Raw genomic sequence first — 14281 nt, 5'->3', positions numbered from 1 at the left:
GGGGAGGAGCCGGCGAGGGCTCCCATTGGCTGCCGTGCAGGCCCCGCCCCCCAGGCGCGGGCGGTCACGTGACGCGGCGGCTGGGGCCTCCCGGCGCGGGGGACGCTAGTGGCCAAGATGGCGGCAGAGCTGGTGGAGGCCAAAGTGAGTGAGCGGCGGCGGCGCGGGCCGGGGCCGGCGGCGGCGCGGTGCGGACGGCGCCTCGCACCTCGCCGGGCGGGAGCGGTGCGGGCTGTGGCAGTGCGGGCCGCCCAGGCGCGCCCGGGACGCGGGCCGAGGCTCCGGGCGGGGGGCGGGGAGACCGGGGGCGGGGTCGGCAGCACCCGCTTCGGAGTGTCCCCGCCGCCCGCTGTCACTGCACTTCCGACCCGGGCCGGAGGCTCCGCGGTGTGGCGCTCGGCCCCCCGGTGCAGGCACTGTCCCTTCCTCTGGGGCAGCCCCGTCGGGACAGACCCGGGGGCGGCCCCTGTGGTCTCCCGAGCCCACGGGAGGCAGAGCGACCTCGCCATCCCGTCTCCAGGGCGACCGGCAGGACTCGGTCCGCGGCCCCCGGCTCCCCTCCCCTCCGGGACGGCGTGGGCAAGGTCTGCAGGGAGTGCCCCAAGTCCTCTGGTTCTCGGGGTCCCCTCTGACGCCCCCTCTGCGGAATAAGTCAGACTCCAGACTCAGCCCAGCTCTGAGTGCCCGGGTTCGAGTTAGAGTCTCTGAGTCCTGAGAACCGCTCCCGCCTGTGCCCCTGGCCTGCTTACACACTGGCCGCCCCTTGCCTCCCCTGTGCCCTGGCTCCTTGTTACTTCGGAGTCTTGGGAAGGCCCCCTGCCCTGTTTTAAGTCCTGTGTACCCGGTTCCCTTCTGGAGGTGAAGTCAGTCTGTGGGGTACCTCCTTACCCCACCTCTAACCTCCACATCCTGGTGAATCATCCTGTGGGGTTTCACTGCTCCCTGGCGTAGCCCACAGGACCGACCACCCCCTTTTTTCCGGTGTTGCTCTCCAGACTGGTCCTCATAGGATCCCTTGACTGAGTCCAAGGGAGGACTGTTTAGGCCTGCCCCCCCCCATTTCTGCTTTGAGATACCAGGCCTCTGTCCCTTCACCCAATGAGTCCCTGCTAAACCTCCCTGAGGCGTGGCTCAGCATCGCTGCCTTCCAGTGCTCCCAGCACACTGGTCCCTCCTGAGTTACTGTTGGACCTCAGTGTCCCTCAGGCATCTTCCCACCCATAAGGTCAAAACTTGGACCCCTTCTTTCCTGGTTCTCCTTACATGGCTCTTCTCTCCCCACTTGGACCTTTAGGGTTATTCTAGAGGCTCAGATTAAAAAGTGTACCCATCTTTTCCCCCATTCATGTACCCAAAATGTGTACCATATAACGTGTCATAGTTTTGAGACACTCGGGATGGGAACATGTGAACTGTACGGGTCCGAGGCACAGTCTTACTGTTGAAGCCCCCCTTGTAGCGTCCTGAAGCGTTAAGGGGAGCCCAAGCCTCTGTGCCCACCTCCTCCCTCAATGGCTTGACCTCTTCTGCTTGACCCTCTGGACCCCCAGTCATACCTCAGTTGAACTTGACCCTTTGAATCTCTGTAATGGTGAGCTAATGCAGGTCCAGGGGGACCCCTGTCACGACCCCGCATTGCCCTGAGTGTGATGGAGACACTCCATTCTTCCAGTAGCTTCCCTATAGTGTGTCACAGTGGGCTGGAGATTCTGTCTTTTGGGTTCCACTGGGGCTTATGGGAGGCGATCGTGGCATTTGTGAATGAATGGACCATTCAGAAGTCCCTTCGGTAGGTTGGAACGCCACCTTCATCCTTTGGCCCCGCGTCAGGGGTCTCAGCTTTCTGAAGAGCCTGGGCTAGTGACACAGCCCGAGTGCATCCACTTCAGTCTGCCTGGGCTACCGCTTCTCATCGGGGCCCCAAGCTGAAGGCTCTAGAAGCCATGTGCTGTTTCTAAACCCAGCCCTGGTAGCTGGTGCCAGGGCGGGAAGTACACTCCGGGAGACGGATGGAGGCTTCTTCCTGTGCTCCTGTCCTAGTGCCCTGCTGTCCCTTGCAGGCTGCTCTGGGCATAGCAGCTGCTGAGAAACCCGACCCAGACCATATGGCAGCGACCTGGCTGCTGGGATGCATGCCATCCGTCCTGGGTGACAGGACTCCTGGACATCTGCAGGGGCCACAAAGCCCCCTGGCTCTGGCTGGACCATCGCATTCAGCTTCCGCCCCCCCCCCATGCACCGCTCTCTTGGTCTCTAGGGTTGGGGCTTGTTCTAGAACAAACGTGCTGAGTGTTCTGCGAGGCCCTGCACGAGGTGGGAACTCGGCCACATCAACAGTGCCCAAGGGCCACTTACCCTGCAGTCCCTGGAAAGTCATGGCTCCCCAACAGGAGCTCTGAAAAGCCTGGAGGCCACTGGGCCAAACTCCAGCCCAGCCCATTGTACCAGGAGGCCTTAGGTCATGCTGTAGTACTGGTACCCCAAGTCCCAGGTGCTTTGGGGGGCCCCCCAGGACTCTGCTCTTGCTCCCAAGGGCCATGTGCCCCAAGTGGCCAGGTAGCCACCAAATGGGCTGGATCCCTGGGGCTCCGGCCTCTGGGCTTGTGGGGTGGCCTTTCTGTGTCTTGCAGGCTTCTTTGGGGTTCAGGGCCTGCGTCAGCCGCCTGTGTCTCCTCCTGCCACGTGGGCCATCAGCCAGTCCCGTGGAAGTCCCATTCTGCCTCCAGCTTTCATTTAGTCCAGGCCAGCAGCAGGACTGACACAGCAGGTCCCAGGGCCCGGCTGGCCTGGCTCCCAGGGATGCTTTCCACCGGTGGGGACCTGCCATACCCAGGTGTCAGCTGTTGTGAGTGCAGGCCACCCACCCAAGGGCCCAGGTGCCACTCTGGGACCCCCTGCTGGTTGGTGCCATTTCACCTGAGGGACCCTGATAGGTCCATCCCTTGTCCCGTACATCCTCTGACACTTAGGTCACCTGCTTGGTCACTGACATGTGCAGATGCTTGGTTTCGGGTTCTCATGTAGGCCCATCCTGCTCCTGGGTACCCTGGCTGGTGTCTGGGGGAGCTCCTGGCATAGCTGGGTGGAGACCAGGTACAGGGTGCAGAGCACTTCACTGTAAGGCCCGGCCCAGTCCACAGTGCCCCAGGGGCCTTGTCTGAGACTAGCATGCCATCCCTAGTTCAGGTCAGCACGCATGGGAAGTGGGGTAAAGAGGGCCTCACCAGGGCTTCAGGCCTGGCACCTCTTCTCTGGCAATGTGGAGCTTGTCTGGGAAGATGGCTGAGGATGGAGCCGTGCACCTGCCAGACCAGGGCGGGCAGGCCTCCTGTTCCTTGTGTGCCTCCCAGAAGAGGAGGCTCGAGGTCGAGAGGAGGCCGTGGAAGAGGGGAGGGGTCTGGTGCTGCCACCGAGGCAGGGTAGAGGTCACCCGCTGAGAGCCGCTGTGGTCGCCCTTCCGCAGAACATGGTGATGAGCTTCCGAGTGTCGGACCTGCAGATGCTGCTGGGTTTCGTGGGCCGCAGCAAGAGCGGGCTGAAGCACGAGCTGGTGACCAGGGCCTTGCAGCTGGTGCAGTTCGACTGCAGCCCGAGCTCTTCAAGAAGATCAAAGAGCTGTACGAGACACGGTACGCCAAGAAGAGCGCGGAGCCCAGCCCTCAGGCGCCGCCGCGGCCCCTGGACACGCTGGCCCTGCACTCCATGCCCAGGACTCCCCTGTCGGGACCCACCGTGGACTACCCTGTGCTGTACGGGAAGTACTTGAACGGACTCGGACGCCTGCCCACCAAGGCCCTTAAGCCAGAGGTGCGTCTGGTGAAGCTGCCCTTCTTCAACATGCTGGACGAGTTGCTGAAGCCCACCGAGCTGGGTGAGTGGTGGGTGTCGGCCGGGGGTCCCCACAGTGGGCTCAGCCACTGTGCCACATGACCAGCCATCCCAAACCTAGCAGCTTAAAATGTATGCCATAGGGAGGCATGGCAGGTCACACTGGCCATCTCAGCACTTAAGGGCTGAGGCAGGAGAAGGGTGAGTTCTGGGCTAGCCTGGACTAGAGAGTGGAATGTTACATGAATCCTAAATGGCCTTAGAGTGAAAATCTGGAGCCAGATGTCAGGGTGAAAGCTGAAAGATCAGAGAAGCAGAGCAAGCCACAGCCACCACCTCTTAGCTCAGCAACGCCTCAGCCTGGCAGAGCCTCTGCAGGAGAGCAGCCTGAACTTCTGGGGCTGGCTCTGTCCCCTGGTCCTCAGGCGAGCTTTCTCCTTAGATTACAAACATCACCACAGTGACACGGCGTTTAAAAAGCAACAGCCACAGAGCAGCGGCTGAGGACGCAGGTACCAAGGTGGGCAGAGCATTCACTGGTGCGCACAGGGCCGGGAACCGTCCCCAGCACCCAGGTGTGGGGGCACGGATCTCTTAGCCCAGCTCTCAGGAAGCTGAGGCAGAGGTGTGCCATGATTTTGAGGTTAGCCTGGGCAAATAAGCCCCGATTTTTAAAAGAACAAAAGCTGGGCATGGCGGCAAAGTCCAGTTACCCCAGCACCTGGAGATGGGAGGAGAATTCAAGGAGTCCGAGGTCAGGCTTAGCTACACAGTTTGAGGCCAGCCTGGGCTACATGAGACCCTATCTCAAAAAAGGAAAAGCGGATGTAAGTGGAGCTAGCTGTGTTCTGAGCTGTCAGGTTATCAGACAGCGTAGACCTCAGACCCATCCTCGGGGGCATCGATGGCATCCTGTGCTGCTGTGGATGGAGCAGGGCTGCCCTGAGCCCTGCCCCTGGCGGGCCTGGTAGCAGGAGGTTCTGGCCTTTTAGTGGCCACATCTAGGACCTGGGGCTTTCTCAGGTTCCCGGTGCCCAGCCCCATCGCCTCCTCTGCCTGCCTCTTTCTAGAGCTAGAGGTTGGACCCCAGTACTTGGCAGGCTCCACGATGGGCTGTTTCTTGCGTCACCCCACATGGTGCTCAGGCCTCCCTGCCTGCACCCTGCTCTCAGAAGACTTCCGTTTCACCCCCGCCGACCGGGGGTGCCTTCCGCTGCAGCAAGGCCATGTCCCCCTTGTCCTGGGACTTGGGCCCTGTTGAATTGCGGCTGCTGCAAGCACCTGAGGAAGGCCCCACCCCCTGACTCGAGGCTCCACCCCTGCCCTGAGGCTCCTCCTTCTTTGACACCCTTGGAGCTGTAAGCGCTCATGGCAGAGCCTTGTAGCCTGGCATGCCTCAAGTGCGGCCGCCCCCAAGGCCCCTCAGCTCTTGGCAGCTTGGGGCCGAGCCGGCTGGGTGTCGTCCTAAGGATGACCCAAGTGCAGGAGATTGCCCCTACCCCCCCCTCCCAGCCTGCATGGCCGGCTTCCTTCCTGCAGAGCAAGCCAGCCCCACAATGCATCGCTGTGCCCTGAGCCCCCAGGGACCCTGGTCACCTGATCTCCGGGAGAGCGTGTTCCCCTGTCTACACCAGCGGCTTGAACAAAGAGACGAGCCCGCCCCGCCTGCCTCCCCACCAGGGCACCCCCTTCCCTGGGTCCCACACCCTGAGGGCTGCTGGATTGGGAGCTCTGATGGTGGGCACCAGGCCGTGGTCCCTCAGGCTCTGAAAACCCAGGATTTCACACACCTGCCCCACCCTGGCCTGGGCCCTCCCCAGCATGAGCCCGCCATGCCAGTTCACAGTGACCAGCCCCTTGCCCAGGCCAGAATGAGCCCCATGCTCCTGTAGGATCCCCCGGAAAAGCCGCCTGCTCAGCGTGCGCCTGGCAGGCAGAACCCATAAATCACCTGAGTACCCAGAGGGGGAGGGGAGGAGGGCCGCAGATGAGCACAGACCAGGGCACGCCGACAGCCCATTTAAAGAGGGAAGGCTGGTGACCAGAGAGCAAGGGGCGCACGCGGGGGCCCGGCAGCCTGAGCCCCTCCCCCGGCTGCACCCTTGTCTGCAGGAGCCCTGGGGATTTCTCCCACTCCCTGGCTAGGCAGGCCCATGGCAGCAGAACTGACTCGGACCCTCCCGTCTGAGCCCAGGGCGGAGGTGAGGATGGTGCCGGACCAGACCGGGAGGGATGAGTCGCCCGTTCCCCTGCCCCAGGGCTGTGTAGTGTAGCTGGGGGGCTCCCTGGGGGAGGAGGCTTAAGCTGGGGCTCCTGAGGTCTTCTGAGCTGAAGCAAGCAGGGTGGAGGCGGGAGTGTCCGTGCGGGGCTGCGGAGGTCCCTGCGACATCGGCCTCCTGGGCTCCCGGCCGCCGTCCCTTCTGTCCACGCCAGGGCAAGCGTGCTGTTGCTCTTGTTTGGGGACGTGGCTTTTGAGGCGTGGCTAACAGTGTAGCCTAGGCTGGCCCGGAACCTAGGTTCCTCTAGAGCGGTGGTTCTCGGCCTTCCTGACACTGCAGCTCTCCTCAGCTCCCCACGTGCACTGACCCCAACCATAGTTACTTTGTTGCTACTTCACATCTGTAAACTTGGTACTGTTACCATCGGAATGTAGATACCTGTTTTCCAGTGGTCTTCTGTGACCCTGTGAAAGGGTCAAATCCCCCCAAAGGGGTCATGACCCCCAGGTTGAGAACCACTGCTCTAGCCTCCACCCTTGTGCTGGGATCAGAGGTCCACCCCACGGCATGTGCTGAGGGTGGGAAGACCTGTCAGGTTCTGTGTGCCCTAGGGCCTTTGAGTGGGTTACATCGGCCTGCCACACTCACCCCCAGGCCCTTGGGTTGATGCCTCTGTCCTCGGTGGCACACCCCTGATGTCCTGCCCTCCCGAGGTCTCCTCCACCAGAGCTCCCTTCCAGTACGGCGTTTGTCTGTTTCGCATGATTTTTTTATGTGCTGTGCTTTCAGACAGGGTCTTAGGTAGCCCAGGCTGGCCCAACTTGTTATATAGGCAAGATTGACCTCGAACCTCTGAACCACCTGTGTCTGCCTCCCCAGTGCTGGGCTGACAGACGCATGCCCCGCACTGGGGTCACCTTGCTGTGTGATGCACAGCTCAGGTCACTGGTTTGGAGCGGCCAGCGGCTTCGCGCCCCCCCCCCCCCCCCCCCCCCTGCGTCCCACAGTGGGGCTGGGTAGCACCTGTCCCAGTGCTGTCTCGGTGCTGCCCCGACCGTGATGGCTCCCCTGAAGCATGCTGGGCCCCACCGTTGGCCTTGGCCCTCCCCATGACAACAGCTCGTTCCGAGTTGCACACTCGTCAGTCACCACAGCCCCTGGTGAGACTGCCTGAGCCTGAGGCAGTGGCAGGGGTCGCTGTCTCGGTGCTGAGGGGAACCCAGAGCTGCTTCTGGGTGGCCGACACCCGCCCTCCAGTCCTGGAGTGCACAGGCTGAGAGGGGCCACCCGAACGCGAAGGGCCTGTCGGGTCTTTGTGATCGCTGGTGTGCGTGCGCCCTGTCTCAGGCGTGCCGTGGAGGGTGGCTGTGGGTCCCTCGGCTTCTGCTTACGCCGTCCGTGTGCGGTGTCTTGTCTGCTGTGGCCTCGCCCACAGTCCTTGTCCGAGGCCCGGCGAAAGTGGAAAGTCGTTGATGGAGTGGACAGGCAGAGCGGGGAGGCTGTGTGGCCCCAGCTCCTCAGCCCGTCCTGCAGTTCAAGGCCAGCTGGGTTACAAAGGGAGACCCTTGGGAGAAATGGGGGTGGGCACTGGGCACGGAGGCCGCCAAGGAGGAGTTGAGTCCCAGCTGGTGCTGCTGAGGAGACCCTGCACTCTGTCTCGGACACAGAGGGCTACTGCTCCACCTGGCCGTTGGACGAGGGGCCGGCAGCCATGGCAGAAGCACTGGCCTGGGGAACACCCTGCAGCCCCCGGAGCAGCAGAGGGTGGGGCCCACCCCAGCACTGGGCACACCTGGCAGCCTGGGTCCTGCTTGATGCCTGCCCCGACACAACAGCCCCCGGGAGGGTAGACGGGCCCCAACTCCTACCCAGCCTCTGCCAGCTCAGGTGCATGCCATGGCCCTGCCGGGCTCTCCCCATCCTCCCTTAGGGGGTTTACTCCAAGCTAGACAGATCTGAGCATGCCCGGGTGGCCCTGAGCTCCAGCTCGTCCCTCAGGCCCTACAGACACACATCCACCGCCACTGTCCACCATCCAGGGCCCCATGGACTCTCATGATCCTGGGCTGGGCAGGTGTGACCGTCGCTCACTGAGCCACCCCACCTCCCAGCTCCCGAACCTGCCTACGCTCTCTATGGCTGCTCCCACAGCCTGGTTCAGAAGGTTCCAGGCCGGTCCCACCCAGCGTCAGCACTTCTTGTAAACAGGGTCCCCATGGCTGTGCCTGTGGCCAGACAGGGAAGGCCACCTGACGGGGCGGCTTGGGCTTGAGTGCTCGGAGTCGGTGGCTCTGGGGCCTGCTGCCCACGGCTGTGCCCTTGGGCCTCAGACCCAGCCTGGACGTGAGGCTGGTTTTTGAGTCCAAGATCCTCGTGCTTCAGCTCCCGCACACTGGGGTGGCTGGCCTGCCCCCCACACTGCCCCTCCTCCCCTCAGAGGCCTGCTCTGGCTGCTCTGCAGGCCACAGCTGTGTCCCGTGTCCACACGGGGTCAGAGCCCTCGGCCGGGGAAGGACCTGCGGCCGCCTGCTGGAGGCTGCGGGTGACGTGGTGGCCTAAGAGATGAGCCGCTCCAGAGACCCCCGTGCTGGAGGGGCCAGGGCGTGTCCCTGGATCCCAGGCAGAGGGGGCTGGCCGTGCGGTCACGGCAGCCGGGCGGCCTGACGCATGCGTGTTCAGTCCCACAGAGTGCGGAGAAGCTGCAGGAGAGTCCGTGCATCTTCGCGCTGACGCCCAGGCAGGTGGAGATGATCCGCAACTCCAGGTGTGTCCCCACGTGCAGCGCCTGTCACGTGCTCACCTGTGCATGGGGTCACCTGGGCCGGACATGGCGTGTGGGACCCCACACAGTCACCCTCTGCATGCCAGGACCTCCCCAGCTACACACATCTGCAGATGTCACCAGGGTCCCCGGGACAAGATGGGTTCAGGGGTGGGGGGGCCTGTGTGAGGGGCCTGGTGAGGCCCCGCCGGCCTCGAGCGGCCGTCTGCACACGTCAGGCTAGTCTGGGCTGTCCCGGCCCGGCTGCCTTACAGTCATGACTGTGCCCTGCCCCATTTGGCAGGACAGAGGTCAGGCTGGGGTGTGGCCAGGTCCTCTGCCCGCCTCCTTCCTCACCCCTGCGATGGACAGAGAGTCTTCCTGGTATGGCCTGGGAATGCTGTGTCCTGTGGCCACTTACTCACGTGGTGACCATGGGGAGTGCCCCTGGGTGGGCCCCGCCGCCCGCTGACTCCTGCCTTGTGCCCACAGAGAGCTGCAGCCGGGAGTGAAAGCCGTGCAGGTGGTGCTGAGGTACGAGAGCAACGCCCTGGCCCCACCTCTCTGCACCCCTCTGCTGCCTGTCTTCACAGCCCCTGCCCCTGTCTCCCCAGGATCTGTTACTCCGACACCAGCTGTCCCCAGGAAGACCAGTACCCACCCAACATCGCTGTGAAGGTTAACCACAGCTACTGCTCGGTGCCGGTGAGCAGGGCCGCGGCAGCCCGGGGAGTGGGCGACGTGGGCTCGGGCGAAGCGGGGGACCCTGGGGCTGAGCCTGGCAGCTCTGTCCACAGGGCTACTACCCCTCCAACAAGCCCGGCGTGGAGCCCAAGAGACCCTGCCGCCCCATCAACCTCACCCACCTCATGTATCTGTCCTCGGCCACCAACCGCATCACTGTCACCTGGGGGAACTACGGCAAGGTCAGCGCCCCGCGCCCAGCACCCCATTATCCCACACTGACCCCGTCCACCACGCGCCCAGCACCCCATCATCCCACACTGCCCCGTCCACCCCGTGCCCAGCACCCCATCATCCCACACTGACCCCGTCCACCCCACGCCCAGCACCCCACTGCCCCGTCCACCCCCGCCCAGCATCCCGTCACCCCCACACTGCCCCGTCCACCCCGCGCCCAGCACCCCGTCACCCCACACTGCCCCGTCCACCCAGCGCCCAGCATCCCGCGCCCAGCACCCCGTCATCCCACACTGACCCCGTCCACCCCGCGCCCAGCACCCCATCATCCCACACTGCCCCGTCCACCCCGCGCCCAGCACCCCATCATCCCACACTGACCCCGTCCACCCCGCGCCAGCACCCCATCATCCCACACTGCCCCGTCCACCCGCGCCCAGCACCCCATCATCCACACTGACCCCGTCCACCCCGCGCCCAGCACCCCATCATCCCACACTGACCCCGTCCACCCCGCGCCCAGCACCCCATCATCCCACACTGCCCCGTCCACCCCGTGCCCAGCACCCCGTCATCCCACACTGCCCCGTCCACCCCGCGCCCAGCACCCCATCATCCCACACTGCCCCGTCCACCCCGCGCCCAGCACCCCGTCATCCCACACTGCCCCCGTCCACCCCGTGCCCAGCACCCCGTCATCCCACACTGCCCCGTCCACCCCGCGCCCAGCACCCCATCATCCCACACTGACCCCGTCCACCCCGCGCCCAGCACCCCGTCATCCCACACTGCCCCGTCCACCCCGCGCCCAGCACCCCACTGCCCCACACTGACCCCGTCCACCCGCGCCCAGCACCCCATCATCCCACACTGCCCCGTCCACCCCGCGCCCAGCACCCACTGCCCCACACTGACCCCGTCCACCCCGCGCCAGCACCCCGTCATCCCACACTGCCCCGTCCACCCCGCGCCCAGCACCCGCTGCCCCACACTGACCCCGTCCACCCGCGCCCAGCACCCCATCATCCCACACTGACCCCGTCCACCCCGTGCCCAGCACCCCACTGCCCACACTGCCCCGTCCACCCCACGCCCAGCACCCCGTCATCCCACACTGCCCCGTCCACCCCACGCCCAGCACCCCGTCATCCCACACTGCCCCGTCCACCCCGCGCCCAGCACCCCGTCATCCCACACTGCCCCGTCCACCCCGCGCCCAGCACCCCGTCATCCCACACTGCCCCGTCCACAGAGCTACTCGGTGGCCTTGTACCTGGTGCGGCAGCTGACCTCCTCAGACCTGCTGCAGAGGTTGAAGACCATCGGTGTGAAGCATCCGGAGCTCTGCAAGGCGCTGGGTGAGCAGGGGGGCTCCAGGCCTGGCCGTGCCCAGCGGACCTGCTTCTCCCCGGGGCGTACAGCACCCACGCCAGGATGGCTCAGGGTTGGGCAGAGGTGGAGGGTCAGCCTGGGGTCAGGGTTCTGGTCTAGGGGTCGTCTGGTCTGTGGGCACAGAGCCTCACGGGTGACAGGCCTCCTGCCTTCCACACATGAGGGAGCAAGGTGGACACCTGGGAGGAAGGTGATGCGTGGGATGGCCAGGTTATGTGTGGTTATTTACCTTTTTTTGTTTTTTTAGCCCAGTCAGAGTTGACTGGGTCTCTGAGGCAAGCTGGACCAATTTGATCCCTCCTTATTTTTTAAATTTATTTTATTTATTTGAGATTTTTTTTATTTATTTATTTTTGGTTTTTCGAGACAGGGTTTCTCTGTGTAGCTTTGCGCCTTTCTTGGAACTCACTCTGTAGCCCAGGCTGGCCTCGAATTCACAGAGATCCACCTGCCTCTGCCTCCCGAGTGCTGGGATTAAAGGCATGCGCCACCACCGCCCGGCTGAGATTTATTTTTATTTTATGTGCATTGGTGTCTTGTCTGAATGCATGTCTGTGAGGGTGTTGGAAGCCCTGGAACTGGAGTTACAGACAGGTGTGAGCTGCCATGTGGGTGCTGGGAATTGAACCCGGGTCCTCCGGAAGAACAGCCAGTGCTCTTAACCTCTTGTGTGGTTTTCTCTGTGTAGCCCTGGCTGTCCTGGAACTCACTTTGCAGACCAGGCTGGCCTCAAACTCACAAGTGTCTTTAAAATGAGACGGTGTGGTTGTAAAGTCAGCAGCCATAGCTGGCGCCCACACTTGGCTGATGGGGCCCTCGTTGGCCCTGGACGTCACCAGTGGCCGTTTCTTTGCAGGACACCTCGGGGGCATCCAGGCCCTGTTGTTGCCCCTCCTATCTGGGGTTGGCCAGGCTGGGCTCTGGCCTGTTCTGAAGAGGGGTGGCATCTGGCCCAATGTCCCTGTGATGTGACACCATCTTGGAGGCCAAGACCTCTGGGGTTGCTCATACCTGGACAGTTGAAGGCAGGCTTTGCAAGCCGAGGCCACAGCGCTCTTGTTCGGTGACCAAGGTCACAGGTGCACTGTGTCTGTGTCGGGCCGAGCCCGCTCAGTGCTGCTCGAGCTGCAAGGCTTGCATTAAAGGGCTAGCCTGCTGCAAGGCTTGCATTAAAGGGCTAGCCTGGCCTCAAGCTGCCGACTCGGGCATCTCCATGGTGCTCACAGCTGCAGGTCTCAGGAGCCCACAGGGACCCTGCGTGGAGCGCATCGGGGGCTGCTTGGAAGAGACGCCCAGGCGGGGACTCGGGAGCTGCTGGGGGCAGAAGGATCAGGCTACAGGGAGATTTGGAGGCCAGCCTGGCCTCCGTGAGCCCTGGCAGCCACCGTCAGCTGTGGAGAGACCCCCTCTGATGCCGCATCCCCTGTCACCCCACAGTCAAGGAGAAGCTTCGCCTGGACCCCGACAGTGAGATCGCCACTACTGGAGTGCGAGTGTCCCTCATCTGCCCAGTGAGTCCCCGTCGGTCCCCAGCCACGGGGGTGGTGAGCCTCGTGTGTGGTGGGGTGGCCCTCACCTCCGTGCTCTCCTCAGCTGGTGAAGATGCGGCTGACCGTGCCGTGCCGAGCGGAGACCTGCGCACACCTGCAATGCTTCGACGCCGTCTTCTACCTGCAGATGAACGAGAAGAAGCCCACGTGGATGTGCCCCGTGTGCGACAAGCCCGCGGCCTATGACCAGCTCATCATAGACGGGTGAGTGGGCGGCAGACGCCGGCTGCGGGACTGCGGGAGCCTCGGCTGTGGACAGGCCCTGTCTTAGCTTGGCTGCCTGCGACCCCTGTGGAGAGGACTCGGTCCCACAGCAGAGGGAGGGGTCCTGTGTCCCCTCGGACGGCCGGGCTCTCCACTCTGGACACGGGGGCTCCTGCCTGTCACCAGAGCCGGCATCAGTGGCCGAGGCCGTCCCAGCCACTTGCCTGGGTCCCCAGGTGCCTTCTGCCTGCCCTTGGGCCTGGCCGAGGGACTGGAGTGTCCCCAGCAGACCCTGCCATTCAAGCCTGGCGGAGTCAGGTCAGCCTTTGACGGGCCACGCTCCCGATGAGGAAACTGAGGCTCAGAAGCTGCCACCAGCCCAACTCCCTCAGCTTGCAGACGCCCAGCTTTGCCCTGGGTCCCTGCTGGACGGCCGCTTCCCTGACCATTGGGGTGGGTGAGGACGGCCCCGGGCACGTGGCTGGGCTCAATTGCCCTCTGTTCTCACCCAGCTGCGCGTGCACGGTCCTCCACCCCAGCCCTCCCTTGCTCTGGGCAGAGAGAGCCTCAGTCCCGGGCCGGCAGGCTCAGCGGGTGCCTCTGCCCGCGCCGGAGCCCGTGCGCCCCCCAGTGCGGCAGGGGCAGACCGCTGGGGCCCGGGGGGGGGGGGGAGCTCTCCAGGCCCACGGGCTGTGGGTGCCCGAGCTAGCCTGTGCACCTGCGCCCCAAGGCTGCTGTCGAAGATTCTGAGTGAGTGTGAGGACGCGGATGAGATCGAGTTCCTGGCCGAAGGCTCCTGGCGCCCGATCCGCGCGGAGAAGGAGCCGAGCTGCAGCCCGCAGGGCCCCATCCTGGTGCTCGGTGAGTCCCCGCACCCCGCCGCCCGCCCGCCCGCAGCCGCCTGCCAGCCCGGCCCGCGGCTGAGCCCTGACTGTCCCTGCAGGCACCTCGGACGCCAACGGCTGCCGCCGGCCTCCAGCACCCCGGCGTCGGGGGCGGCGTGGGCAGCGCGCTGGCCGGCGCAGGCGGCGGGGCGGGGGCGGCGGGCGCCCCGAGAACGGGAAACCCGGCGCCGACGTGGTGGACCTCACACTGGACAGCTCGTCTTCCTCGGAGGACGACGACGAGGACGAGGATGAGGACGAGGACGACGACGAGGGCCCCGGCCGAAGCGCCGCTGCCCGTTCCAGAAGGGCCTGGTGCCCGCCTGCTGACGCGCCGGCCTCCGCCCGCCCGCCCCGGCTCCCGGCTCCCGAACCGGACTCCTCGTGGGGGATAAAACAGTCAAGGGACAGAAACGAGAAAGGACAGGACGAGACAAGCCAGAGCGAATCCACACTTCCACCGGCCGCAGCCCGCGCCCCGGCCCGGCGCAGGCCCCGCGGGCGCAGGGACCTCGGACACTG

The 14281-nt window shown here is 64.5% G+C and overlaps 1 protein-coding gene across 1 annotated transcript; it reads left to right on the top strand.

Annotated features, from left to right (window-relative positions):
• Window positions 1-59: 59 nt before the first annotated feature.
• Window positions 60-14186, top strand: Pias4 (protein inhibitor of activated STAT 4). The gene is given in 13 exon segments (XM_028862732.1): window positions 60-144; window positions 3464-3584; window positions 3587-3871; window positions 8727-8811; window positions 9301-9342; window positions 9423-9513; window positions 9606-9734; window positions 10982-11087; window positions 12559-12632; window positions 12715-12875; window positions 13606-13736; window positions 13819-14028; window positions 14031-14186. Coding segments are annotated over 13 exon segments (1521 nt in total). The 5' UTR covers window positions 60-117; the 3' UTR covers window positions 14090-14186.
• The last annotated feature ends 95 nt before the right edge of the window (window positions 14187-14281 follow it).

Source organism: Peromyscus leucopus, chromosome 22, assembly GCF_004664715.2.
Source record: "Peromyscus leucopus breed LL Stock chromosome 22, UCI_PerLeu_2.1, whole genome shotgun sequence".
Lineage (NCBI taxonomy): Eukaryota > Metazoa > Chordata > Mammalia > Rodentia > Cricetidae > Peromyscus > Peromyscus leucopus.
This window is presented reverse-complemented; position numbering and strand designations above follow the sequence as displayed.